The 12,333-nt window shown below is 44.6% G+C and overlaps 1 protein-coding gene across 2 annotated transcripts in view; it reads right to left on the bottom strand.

Moving 5' to 3' along the window:
• Positions 1 to 2,772: 2,772 nt before the first annotated feature.
• The window catches only part of arnt2 (aryl-hydrocarbon receptor nuclear translocator 2), a 52,664-nt gene continuing 43,103 nt past the window's right edge, over positions 2,773 to 12,333 (bottom strand). For both annotated transcript variants that reach the window (XM_068730269.1, XM_068730268.1), the window contains exons 15-19: positions 12,226 to 12,328; positions 11,906 to 12,044; positions 10,435 to 10,585; positions 5,399 to 5,544; positions 2,773 to 5,293 (exon numbers count right to left, since the gene is read on the bottom strand). In XM_068730269.1, coding sequence (XP_068586370.1) covers positions 5,195 to 5,293; positions 5,399 to 5,544; positions 10,435 to 10,585; positions 11,906 to 12,044; positions 12,226 to 12,328 — 638 coding nt within the window. In that variant the 3' untranslated portion in view covers positions 2,773 to 5,194. The remainder of the gene's footprint in view (positions 5,294 to 5,398; positions 5,545 to 10,434; positions 10,586 to 11,905; positions 12,045 to 12,225; positions 12,329 to 12,333) is intronic.

Below are 12,333 nucleotides of genomic sequence, written 5' to 3'. Positions count from 1 at the left end.
CACCAATCATTTGTTCACATGCCTTAAACAATCTATGTTTACATTTTTCACTTTCTATTAAACCATCAGCAAACGTCACCAAGTGATCTGTACTTATCAATGTTAATAACAAATGATTAAGTTAAATGAGCATTATGGTGAGTTTCTGCTCATTGTTGTTGCCGTCCAGCATCTTCTGTAAAAAAGAAAATCAAAAATCAGACTCTGGACCTTGTCCTGTCCTTTGGCCTCTCCCTTAGCGAGTGTGTGTCCGATAATGATGTTTTTCCTGTTTGACACCAAAATTGCCTGTCCATACCCACTCCCACTCTACCACAGCCAACCTTTTTTTTCCATTTAACATGGACAGCTGATTACAGGTGTTGCTGACCATGTTGTCTTTTCTAGCAGCTGTTGTCCACTTAAAGTCTGCATTATTACGGAGGAAGCTGTTATTGGAGCGATTAGCGAGCGGCGTGTCCAGCGGCGTTATCAGCCCTACGGAGCGGCCGTCTGAAGTCACGGTTAGCGGCTTTAGGGAAGGTGATGGACACAAAACGGAGGACTTTCCTGTCCTTATTAATGATTATTTTGTTCTGCACAACTATTGTGAAGTCCACAGATAAAATGTAAAGGAACAAAACATTGATTGCTCTCCAGTAGGACAGAGAGTTCAGCCACCAGCAGAGCTGAACAGACAACAACGAAACCGAGGGAACGAGTGAGAGACGTGTGTTGATCACTAATTTAATCTAGTAAACTATCTAGTAAACTATTATGTGTAAGTGTTGATTTTAAAGTCAATTTTGATGTGTGAGAGAGAGCGAGACCCGCAGCGCTGTAACTAACGTTACGTCTGAAAGATAAAACTTCTAAAAACGTTCCACGAAATGTGTCTATTTGAGTTTATAGAGGAAGATTTTAGAGAAGATCTTACACGTATCAAACACGACCTTTCATTATTAAAGACTACTTTATTACTCTGTCCTATTTTTTTGAACTAAGCAACCAATCTACTTCCTGTTTACAGCGCGTGCCCAGTGTACGTGAATAGTCACGTGATAGTCGTTTTCAGACGTTTTAGTCTGGACTCCAAATAACACCTCCAGCATTGGGTTGAACATCTTGCCCTTAATCAAAGATCTCTCACTGGCTATGTTGGACCCTCCTGCTTTTAATCTAACTGCAGGCCTGATGCCACTAGCTGTCATTTTGAAGCAGTTGGTCGTAGCTTGCTGACAACTTTTAACAGTTCTCTAGCCACATGTACCATCCCGTCTTGTTTAAAGCACACCTGACTCCAGACACTCCTCAAAAAGCCTTGACCCGACCAATTTCCAAGCTTCTTTCTTGTCTAAGGTTTTAGAAAAAAAGTTGTTTTTAATTAGAATCTGTCCTTTTTGAATACAAAACAGTAAATTTGAGAAATTCCAGTCGGGGTTCGGGAACACTATAGCACAGATAAATCTCTGCTAAGAGTGACACATGACCTCCTCTGTGCTGCAGATGCTGGTAAATGTCAATTCTTCCAGATCTCAGTGCAGCTTTTGATATCGTCGACCACGCGATTCTATTGGACCACTTGACGCGCTGGGTCGGGATTGGTTCCATTGTTTCCAATGGCAGCTCATCCTCCACACCGTGAAATATTTCTTGTGGGTGGGGTTCTGCTAGGTTTGGTTTTGGGTCCACTTCTTTTCTGTCTTTACATGCTCCCAATGGGAAGAATCATCTCACCTCTTAAATAGTGAATGGACTGTACTTATAAAGAGCTTTTCTAGTATTTCGATCACTTAAAGCGCCTTAACACGACATGTCATCATTCACCCATTCACTCACTGATGGCTATCAGCCCATTCATACAACTTTCACACACCGCTATGGGAGCAATTTGGGGTTAAGTGTCTTGCCCAAGGACACATGGATGCTCTGATTAAAGGATGGCCCTGCTCTACCACTGAGACACCCCCTGATACTCACATCTACTGCCTCTAAATTCCCAAAGTCAGGCCTATTTAACTACAACTTACAACGGTCTCCAAGACTTTAAAGACGTTAGTTAGCTCAGAATTTTTAAGCTAGGGCTGGTAATCTTTAAAATATTAAAAAAAACAACTCTTTTTACATCCTGACAGCTATCCATAAATCAAATAGTCTGGTTTCTTGCAGCACTGTAATAAGCCCGTACAGTCATGGCTCCTCTGGTCTGGAACAGCCTGCTGCAGACTGTTAGACAGGCCGAGTCTGTTGATGCTTTGAAGATGCTCCTTAAGACCCACTTTTATTTCACGCGTTCTATCCTATCCTCTGGGTTAATGTGTTGAAACTTGTATTCATTTCCATGCACATATCTCAATGCTTGTAATTGTAGGCTTATGTATATGTCTTTTTGAAGCACCCAATATAAATATTTAATAAACACACACATACAGCGCCATCAACAGGCAGAGCAGGGCAAAGAATCATCCGCTCCACTACCTCACACTAGTCAGGTTTCCATTCACATCTGTTTATGCATATTTCTGAAGCAATGCATTAAAAAAGCTATACGGAAACTTCAAAATAAAACTTCCTGAATTGCACAAAAAGCTTTAAATGGATTATAAAACCGCTTTTGTCAAATAATTTAACCAGGATATTCTTACTACACATCAAAATATGGGTTATAGCGGAAACCTGTGTTTTTGTGTACAGCTACAGTTTTAACGCAAAGATCAAAATGAAGGATTTTCTCCCTAAAAACCCAGAAATGAACGCGAAGCATTTCTGAAAAATGGAAACTAAAACCTTGAATGGAAGCCACGTAACCAATAAGAATTTATTGACACAAGCACAATTTGTTACACAAAAATAATGGGTCACATTTACACAATTTATACAGGTCTAGAACTCAATGTACAATTAACAGACTAACTAAATACCAATAGTTAAATATGTACTCACATTGCACACAATATCATTAAAACCTACACAAAAAACATGTACTGTGTGAAAGTAACACGAGTCGACATAAAAATTGCATTATTTACAAAAAAACGTCGATTTGAGATCTTTAGCAAAAGGACTCTGATGTCTGTTCGAGGTTCTCATATCCGTCTGTCAGAGACATTATACAATCTATCATGTAAAAGCTCCCCGCTAGAAAGTATTATTCAGTCTCTTAATAGTTGAAAAGATTATAAAGTAATAAAGTCAAGTAGCCAGAGCTGAAGAACACCAAATACACTAAATACTGCGCTTTGCTTGGACGGTATGGCGGTTTTTTCCCTTTTAAAGCAGGCTGGTGAGATTAGCAGTTAGCTTCATGAAGTGCACTTTAAGCCTTAGCTTAGCAACTGTCTGCAATGAGTGTTTTTAATTTTCATTTTTAATTTATACATAGAATCCTTCAATACTCGCATCAGCTTGTGGACATCACTACATACAGTTCACACAATAAGGTTGATGGAGACGGGGGAGGACAGCAGCAGCTGCTCCTCTCCTGCTGCCGGTTGGCAGCGATGGTGTGCAAGAGGCTGCGCCCGGCAGATGGAGGTGGACGCCTACAACCCTCACAGGAATCTCACCGAGTGGGAACATCGATACTGACTTATGCTGACTCGACTTCAGCTCTGCAGCCGCTGCAGGTGTTACCAGAGGAGGCGGTCGGTCCACTGCTGCTTTATCGGTGTTCGGTGCATATGCTCGCGCATGAAGCGTGCCGATACAATTATTCATGAATGGACGTCAACATGACTGTTGTTGTACTTTGGCTGAACGTAAACCAGACGTGCTCTGGTAATAACATCAGCAGCAGCTTCTGTGTCACATTACGATGCATGTGAGCGACGACGGCAGCGGCTCAAAAGTACGACTTAGTGCATGTTATTGTTATAGTGGTATGGACTGGGTGAGCGCATGTTAACCTGTGATGAACTCTGCAGTATAAGTGCTGCTGTATGGGACTGTGATGGATGACGTGCTGCTCGCTCTCAGCCCGCACAATGATGAGGAACAGTACCTATTATCTCTACGTCTTCTTTTGAAAATGCAATATTCAATGTGCACAGAGTAAGTTCTGGAAGCCCTGAGAGGCCAGTATGAAAAATGATATTGTGGTGATGCATTTTCTAAATTTGATCTGAATAGTCTTCTCTCTTGTTACAAATTACAAATCAAAGAAAATTCACTTTGTTTCTACTGTTCTTCAGTCGTAAACGCAGGAGAGAAAACTCTTTCGATCACACTTGGATCACCAGAATGTCTCACTTTGCCTCTCTGGGCTTCCGTAGGAAGCCAGTGTTTTGCACTCATTTCCAAAGTCCCGATCACAGCTGAGCAAGAACTCTGCGTCAGCTCTACATCAACACCCCCACTAAGCCCCAAAACGATACATTATCTGATCAAATCTTTCTTGTTAAGTCAATAAATGAATATTTAGGTCAAATTTTCAGTTGTACAACATGAGCATAAGTGAGCCCATCAAAAGAAACTTGAATGAACTAGGCCCAGTGACATGGACTGCACTAACGGTGTGGATGCTGTGCAGCAGATGAGGAGCATGAAACGGCTCATCCCTTTGTTGTTGAGAGCAGAATGATTCATGCTGTACTTCCACCCTGAAAAAAGACCTGATATACTCCAAAACAGATGTGGACGCTGGCATCGTGCAGCTCCGCCCATCGTTGGGCGTAGCGTATGCGTAATTGGCACAGGCATACATTTTGGTCATCTGCATGGACCGCTGACAAAAAAAAATAAAAATGACTTTAGTCAAAATGTGAAAGACAGGAAGAGTAGAATGTGGGCTAATCACAGATGCTGGTGTGAGACGGATACCGCCGACTGGCCTCCTCTGGTCGTGCCGGCGCTGCCTGCAGGGAGCCGCACAGACAGCGCCGCTCGTCCTGAGAGCTGGAGACGATGTCCATCGGTGTGAAGACAGGGAGCTGAGAGCGGTTGACTGATGTGCCCTCCATCTGTCAGCGGGGATCCTCTTTGCACAGATGAGGTATGTGTATGCTCACAGGTACATATTGCAGGCCTGTGTGTGTGTCTGTGGGTGTGTGTCTGTGTGTGTGTGTGTGTGTGTATGTGCACCCAGACATTCACCGTGCTGCACATCAGCTGCGTGTTGGTGATCCAGCAATATAGAAAAATGAGACAACATGACAGATGAACGCAAACTTCAGTCCAGTTCTGAGAGGGAGACAGGAGGAGCGGGGGGGGGGGTGTATTACTCAGAGAAGGGAGGGAACATGCCGAGGTCAGCGAAGTCCTCTATGTTGTAGTTGGCTGTTCCCTGGGTGGGATCTCCGGCCATGGGCAACATGTCCTGCAGAGACACGGATACATATCACATATCTGTGTACCATGGTCAGCGGCCAGCAGCTGGAAGACGCTCTGTGTGTCAGAGAGTGTGTGTGTGTGTGTGTGTTACCTGGAAGACTTCTGTCTGGCTGGGGTTGGGGTGTGTGTGCTGTTCCCCGGCCTGCTGGGAGTGATGCTGGTTCTGCCACTGGGACCAGACCTCACTGGGCCGACCCTGGAACTGGGCTCCACTCTGACTGCTCTCCCCCGACACATCTGGAAACACACAGAGGGTTTCGCTCATGACTTTGACTGATTGCATATTTAAGGCAGAGTGAAACACACGGGACGTTGTGGTTGAATGGCATTAGTATTATCACTATGTGAGGATGTCTACCTGAGCACAGGACGGAGAACATACAACCCATACGGCCTGTGGTGTGCTGTCTTTGAGTAATTGAGATGCCCCCGGTCTGCTGTACGACACGCCTACCCATAATGCAGCATTGGGGGCATTTCACACGACTGAATGCTTATCGATCGAGCGATGTACTCTTTTGGTTTCGGTATCGCTTTAATAAGGGCGCTGATATCATCATTTTCTAAACAATACCCAGCCCTAATAAAATAGGATCAATATTCTAATGAACACTGGAGAAATGAGAGGCTTGTCTGATATAAGTCTTTGTCACATGAAGGCCTGCTTCTCTGCGCTGTTACTAGTATTTGAAAATGTCGTACGCAAACTAATTCATTGCCTGACTGACAATTCTGAGCTGCAGCTAAAAACTCCAACACGAGATATGAATGTACAGACACACACACACACACACACACACACACACACACACACACACACACACACACACACACACACACACAGCGAGTACATTAAAGCAAAGCAGAATGATAAGCTGTCGGCCTCCCCAGCGGAGGAACATTCTTACGGTTTCGCAATAAAAAAACTAAAGGCTCATATTTTCTCCGGCCAGATAAGAGCGAGAGGCTGAGTCGCTGATGGAGAGAGGGAAGAGAGCGCAGATGGAACAGTAATTACCCAAACACAGAGGAGGCTGGTCTTGTAAACATGAAGTGGAAAGCGTACAAGATAAGGGAAACGCAGAGCTTATCACTCGTGAATACTAATGAACACATGCAACAACAGAGCAAATGAAAGGCACTGGCTGTTACTGACTTCTTCATCCTACAAACGGACTGACAGCAAAAAGAGAGAGAGAGAGAAAGAACGACGGATGGACGGAAAGTAAAAATCTAAGTCACGAAATGAGCCTGAGGAAATAAAGCATAAATAAAGGAGGTGGCAGATAGACATGCATTTGGCTAATGTGTGTGTCCATTAAAAGGCAATCAAGGAGCCGGTACAGGCTGGACATGCTCAGTCCTACGGCGCTGTAGGACTGAGCATGAGTCTGAGCAGCTGGCTGATGAGCCATCACTCACTGAACACACGAAAACCTTCACAATCCTGTTTCTGCTGTCATCCCATTTAAAGCCACGCCAGCAGTGTGGCTCCGGGTAACGAGATGAGGTCAGTCCACCACTGTGATTCAGAGTGAATCGATTTGAATTATTGATTAATCTGCTGATTATTTCTTCATCTACAACCGTGAAAAATACTGCTCCCAGAGCCCTGGTAGTGACTCTCTATCTGACTCTCCTGATGTACATCTGACTCTCCTGGTGTCTATCTGACTCTAATGGTGTCTATCTGACTCTAATGGTGTCTATCTGACTCTCCTGGTGTATATCTGACTCTCCTGGTGTCTATCTGACTCTCATGGGTTCTATCTGACTCTCCTGGTGTCTATCTGACTCTCCTGGGTTCTATCTGACTCTCCTGGTGTCTATCTGACTCTCATGGTGTCTATCTGACTCTCCTGGTGTCTATCTGACTCTCCTGGTGTCTATCTGACTCTCATGGTGTATATCTGACTCTCCTGGTGTCTATCTGACTCTCCTGGTGTCTATCTGACTCTCCTGATGTCTATCTGACTCTTCTGGTGTCTATCTGACTCTCCTGGTGTCTATCTGACTCTCCTGGGTTCTATCTGACTCTCCTGGGTTCTATCTGACTCTCCTGGTGTCTATCTGACTCTCATGATGTCTATCTGACTCTCCTGGTGTCTATCTGACTCTCCTGGTGTCTATCTGACTCTCATGGTGTATATCTGACTCTCCTGGTGTCTATCTGACTCTCCTGGTGTCTATCTGACTCTCCTGATGTCTATCTGACTCTTCTGGTGTCTATCTGACTCTCCTGGTGTCTATCTGACTCTCCTGGGTTCTATCTGACTCTCCTGGGTTCTATCTGACTCTCCTGGTGTCTATCTGACTCTCATGATGTCTATCTGACTCTCCTGGTGTCTATCTGACTCTCATGATGTCTATCTGACTCTCCTGGTGTCTATCTGACTCTCCTGGTGTCTATCTGACTCTCATGATGTCTATCTGACTCTCCTGGTGTCTATCTGACTCTCCTGATGTCTATCTGACTCTCCTGGTGTCTATCTGACTCTCCTGGTGTCTATCTGACTCTAATGGTGTCTATCTGACTCTCATGATGTCTATCTGACTCTCCTGGTGTCTATCTGACTCTCCTGATGTCTATCTGACTCTCCTGGTGTCTATCTGACTCTCCTGGTGTCTATCTGACTCTCATGGTGTATATCTGACTCTCCTGGTGTCTATCTGACTCTCCTGGTGTCTATCTGACTCTCATGGTGTATATCTGACTCTCCTGGTGTCTATCTGACTCTCCTGGTGTCTATCTGACTCTCATGGTGTCTATCTGACTCTCCTGGTGTCTATCTGACTCTCCTGATGTCTATCTGACTCTCATGATGTCTATCTGACTCTAATGGTGTCTATCTGACTCTCCTGATGTCTATCTGACTCTCATGGTGTCTATCTGACTCTAATGGTGTCTATCTGACTCTCATGGTGTATATCTGACTCTCCTGGTGTCTATCTGACTCTTCTGGTGTCTATCTGACTCTCCTGGTGTCTATCTGACTCTCATGATGTCTATCTGACTCTCCTGGTGTCTATCTGACTCTCCTGATGTCTATCTGACTCTCATGGTGTCTATCTGACTCTAATGGTGTCTATCTGACTCTCCTGGTGTCTATCTGACTCTCCTGGTGTCTATCGGTGTGTGAGAAACATTTTTTTAAGGCCATACAGAAACATGTATATTTATGGTGGATGGAAGTGTTAATGAGTCAGTCAGACTCTGACAGCTTTGCTTCTCCATCCGTGTAATTACATCTGTACCAGAACAAAAATAAGCTTCCTATTGGAACTGAATACAGAATGTGAATAGAATGTGACCAGGTTTCAGTTGAGGACTCCCTCCTTTAATGTTAAATAATGGTAAAGGATCTGTTGATACAGGGCATGTAATTACTTGTGTTCCTTCTGACATTCAAAGTTCCTGCCAACACACATTTGACAGGGAACCAGCTCAGCGCTTCCACTGTACACATCCAGCTCAGTGAAGACCAGGAGAAAGTGGAAACATTCGCATAGTTCAGAGATCATAACTTGTGATTCTTAAAAGCTCCACATGGGATGACACTTTACGATCCCACCACAACACATGTGTAGCAGCTACAATAAGTTCCTGTTCCACACATTGTGTAAAATATATTACGGCAACACATTCTCTGATTACAAACCATAAACATAATGGATCATGAGTCGGTTGGTTGTATAATCATGAGGTTGTGTGTCATGCTGATTAGAGTTGACTAACTGCAGGACCTGTGGAGGTCAAACAGAAGCGGCACGTTGGTGTCACTTGTTTCTTGATGTTTTCAGAAAAAGCCTGTGTTGTGATTGTGAGGATATTCCTGTTGAGAAGAAGCTCTGCAATTTCGGTATCAGATCGTCCGGTAACCGCAAGGTCGGCGGGTTCGATCCTTGGCTGCTACGTGTCCAAGTGTCCAAGTGTCCAAGTGTCCCTGAGCAAGACACTGAACCCCTAACTGCTCCCCGGGCGCCTGTCATGGGCAGCCCACTGCTCCCTATATACATGCGTCAAATGCAGAGAAAAATGTCCCCTTCCGGGATGAATATAGTGTATAATATTCAAACAATGTATCCGTCTACCCTTTGGTTTCTTTGCTGTGTGACCCCCCCCTGTGCTGGCTAACTCAGCAGTTGACTATGGGAGGCTGGTCAGCTGATCAAGCTCAGCTGGCCTCTATAGGCTATAAAAGCTAACCCATGCCACGATATTTTTCTCATCTTCTAAAAAGAGAAATGTGTGTGCAGGGACCCTATCTGTGGTTATTAAACCACTCTTTTCAGCTCTAGTCCTCTCTGTTACCATCATTGTTGGTCAGTGAAGTCATGTTAGGATTATGATCATACTGAGCTCTTTGATTGTTTATTTTTGGTGCCTTCACTTCAGATGTGAGTGGGTGCGTGTTTGTCTCTTTAGTGGCGCTTCACATTGCTGCTTTTAATAACGGTCACGGTTTGTGAACATGAGACACGCTGCTCTTAAACTGCCTGTGGGATGAATGAAGTGTGTCTATTCTTGGTATATGGACTCTGGTCTCGTGGTCCACATTTCTCTATTTTGGAGCACGAACATGTGAAATAACTTTCAACTCGCGTATTATTCTCCGACTACTCGGCCTCTTGCCCCGTCTCCCACGTGATTGGCTGAGCAGCATCACGTGATGTGATTTACAACGCATCTAATTGGTCTGTGTTTCCTGGACCGCTGAACGAGTACCGTAAAGTCTAGAAGAGCTGCACCGGTTAAAATAGAAGCGCTCAGTCAAAAATATGATATTTCTCAATTATCTATCTGTTTTAGGTCCAGGTTCGAATAACGGGGTCTGGGTCCGGACTCGGTCCACCTTTCAGTGACCCCTGCTCTATAGCGTGCCTCGGTGCGTAGATATCAGGCTGCGGTATTTGGATTTTAATTGGGAGTGAGAACGGGTATATTAACTTCACCAAGCCCTACCTAATAAGATCTTCAACAGAACAGAACCTGTGCAGTGGGTTTACATGTTGCTCCTCAATAAAGACACACAAAGACTTCCACAACAAACACAGCCTGTAGCACACAGGTTACGACAGATCACTCAGGAACGAAAGAGGAGAAAAGAAACGAAAAGCAGGGCTCACCAAAAGCTGTGCTGCGGTTTGTCAGTCCGGAGTAGGCATTGCCGCTAGGGGAGGAAGTGGCCGGGGACGACAGGGGACTGTAGGAGGCCGGGTCGGTCTGGTAGCTGTGGCCGGAACCAATACCAAATGGACTGGACTGGGCTTTACTGGACTGGAGAGCACAGACAGACACTGGTTAGATGTACAACATATCAGGGCCGTAAGGGTAGATACAGGGTTCACTGCTCAGTTATTGCTAATGAAGTTTCCTGAAAACAAACCGATTGCTTACATATGCTAACCACAGGTATGGGATATGCAAAAGCTGTATTTTCAAGTTTGAACATGCTTTGGAATAAAGTTAAATGAGTTCATATCCATTTTTTTTATACACGAGACATGAGACACCCCCAGAGAGCAAACACAGCTCTTCCATTCATATGAATGACGGAGCTGTGTTGTTCATGGGTATTATTTAGAGCTGTCCACCATTCCAACACAACGGATACAACATCAACCCTCAGAGACATCATGGTGGTCTGATTTGAACCTACACGATGGTTACATTAACACTGGGAGAGTCCAGTGTTTCAATGGTGCGATGTGTTTCAATGCATCTGTGCGTTGCTTCAAGAAAATGCATATGTGTAGTTTGGGATATGGTTTAGGTCGACGTGTAAAGAAATTTTACAGAAATAGCCGCTTCAAAAGACAATAATGAAATGAAGGATGAGGATTTCAATACTTAATATTCAGATATTCAGTTGCTGCTTTTTAATTCATGATAAACTAACAACCTACAGACTGATGCTTCTTTACTTCTCTGATTCAAACCTCCAGCTGTTACAACGGCATCGGGCCAAAATACACGTCATAGCTTGTTGTGGGTCGGAAACAACTCGCTGACCTTCATTCTTCAGAGACTACTCATTGTTTTTTGCCTGCACAGTTCAGCCAAATGGGCTTTTCCATTGTTGGGCAAACTGTTTTTTTTTTAGGATTGAGCCAGCTTAACCTAGGTGTCCCAGAAGACAGAGAAACCCTGCGTGACGTCTTTGTGTCTGCAGTGTTTAGAGGTGGTGAAAACATTCAGCCCTCGCATCATCTGCCTCTAGTTACTGTGATGCATTCAGTGGTTTCTGACCAACAAAGAATTTAGTCCAATGGAATGAACTGACAAGTGCAGCAATGTGTGCGGAAGACACGAGATGGGCTTGTTAGGAAACATATGCCCAGCACATTCCCATAGCAAGATTATGAAACACACACACACACACACACACACACACACACACACACACACACACACACACACACACACACACACACACAGACACAATGACCAATACCATCTGTTAACAGGCACCAGAGATGGGGCTCTGGGGTTCAGGAGGAGCAGAAAAAAATGAGTTTGGCAATCACGTTAACCACAGAGGTTGCAGACTACCATTGACTGGTGTCACTTCAGGATTGGTTGGTGTGTGCTTGTTACCTGTCCAGAGAAGGGAGGGCGGTTGCCTGACCATGCCACCTGGCCTGGATTGAGCTGTCTGGAGATCTGAGCTAGGTTCTGATTGGTGGAGCCTGACGGCTGGATGTCGTTCACACCGGGGACATGGATCACAGAGGAACTGTGAAGAGAACGTACCGTCGCATCAGGGAAGGGCTTGACAGTCAGGGCATTTCTAGGAATTAGCTTAGGCTGATATTTAACATTGGTTATTAGGTTGTATATCAAAATATAAGGGGACAACCACATTCTCAGTTCATGATGGTGTTGAGCCCTGCATAACTGATGGATGTGATGTGTACCTGAAGCTTTTGCCAGCGTGTCCCTGCTGGAAGGGAGAGCTCTGAGAGTAGAGCTGCTGTCCTCCAGCTGTAGAGGAGGGAACCATCATCTTCTTATCTGCCGCTACA

The sequence above is a fragment of the Cebidichthys violaceus genome, unplaced genomic scaffold (genome assembly GCF_023349555.1).
Source record: "Cebidichthys violaceus isolate CVI_PGR_0920_01 unplaced genomic scaffold, fCebVio1.0.p SCAF_5, whole genome shotgun sequence".
In the NCBI taxonomy this organism is placed as follows: domain Eukaryota; kingdom Metazoa; phylum Chordata; class Actinopteri; order Perciformes; family Stichaeidae; genus Cebidichthys; species Cebidichthys violaceus.
The sequence above is the reverse complement of the archived record's forward strand: the minus strand, read 5'-3'. Positions and strand labels throughout refer to the sequence as shown.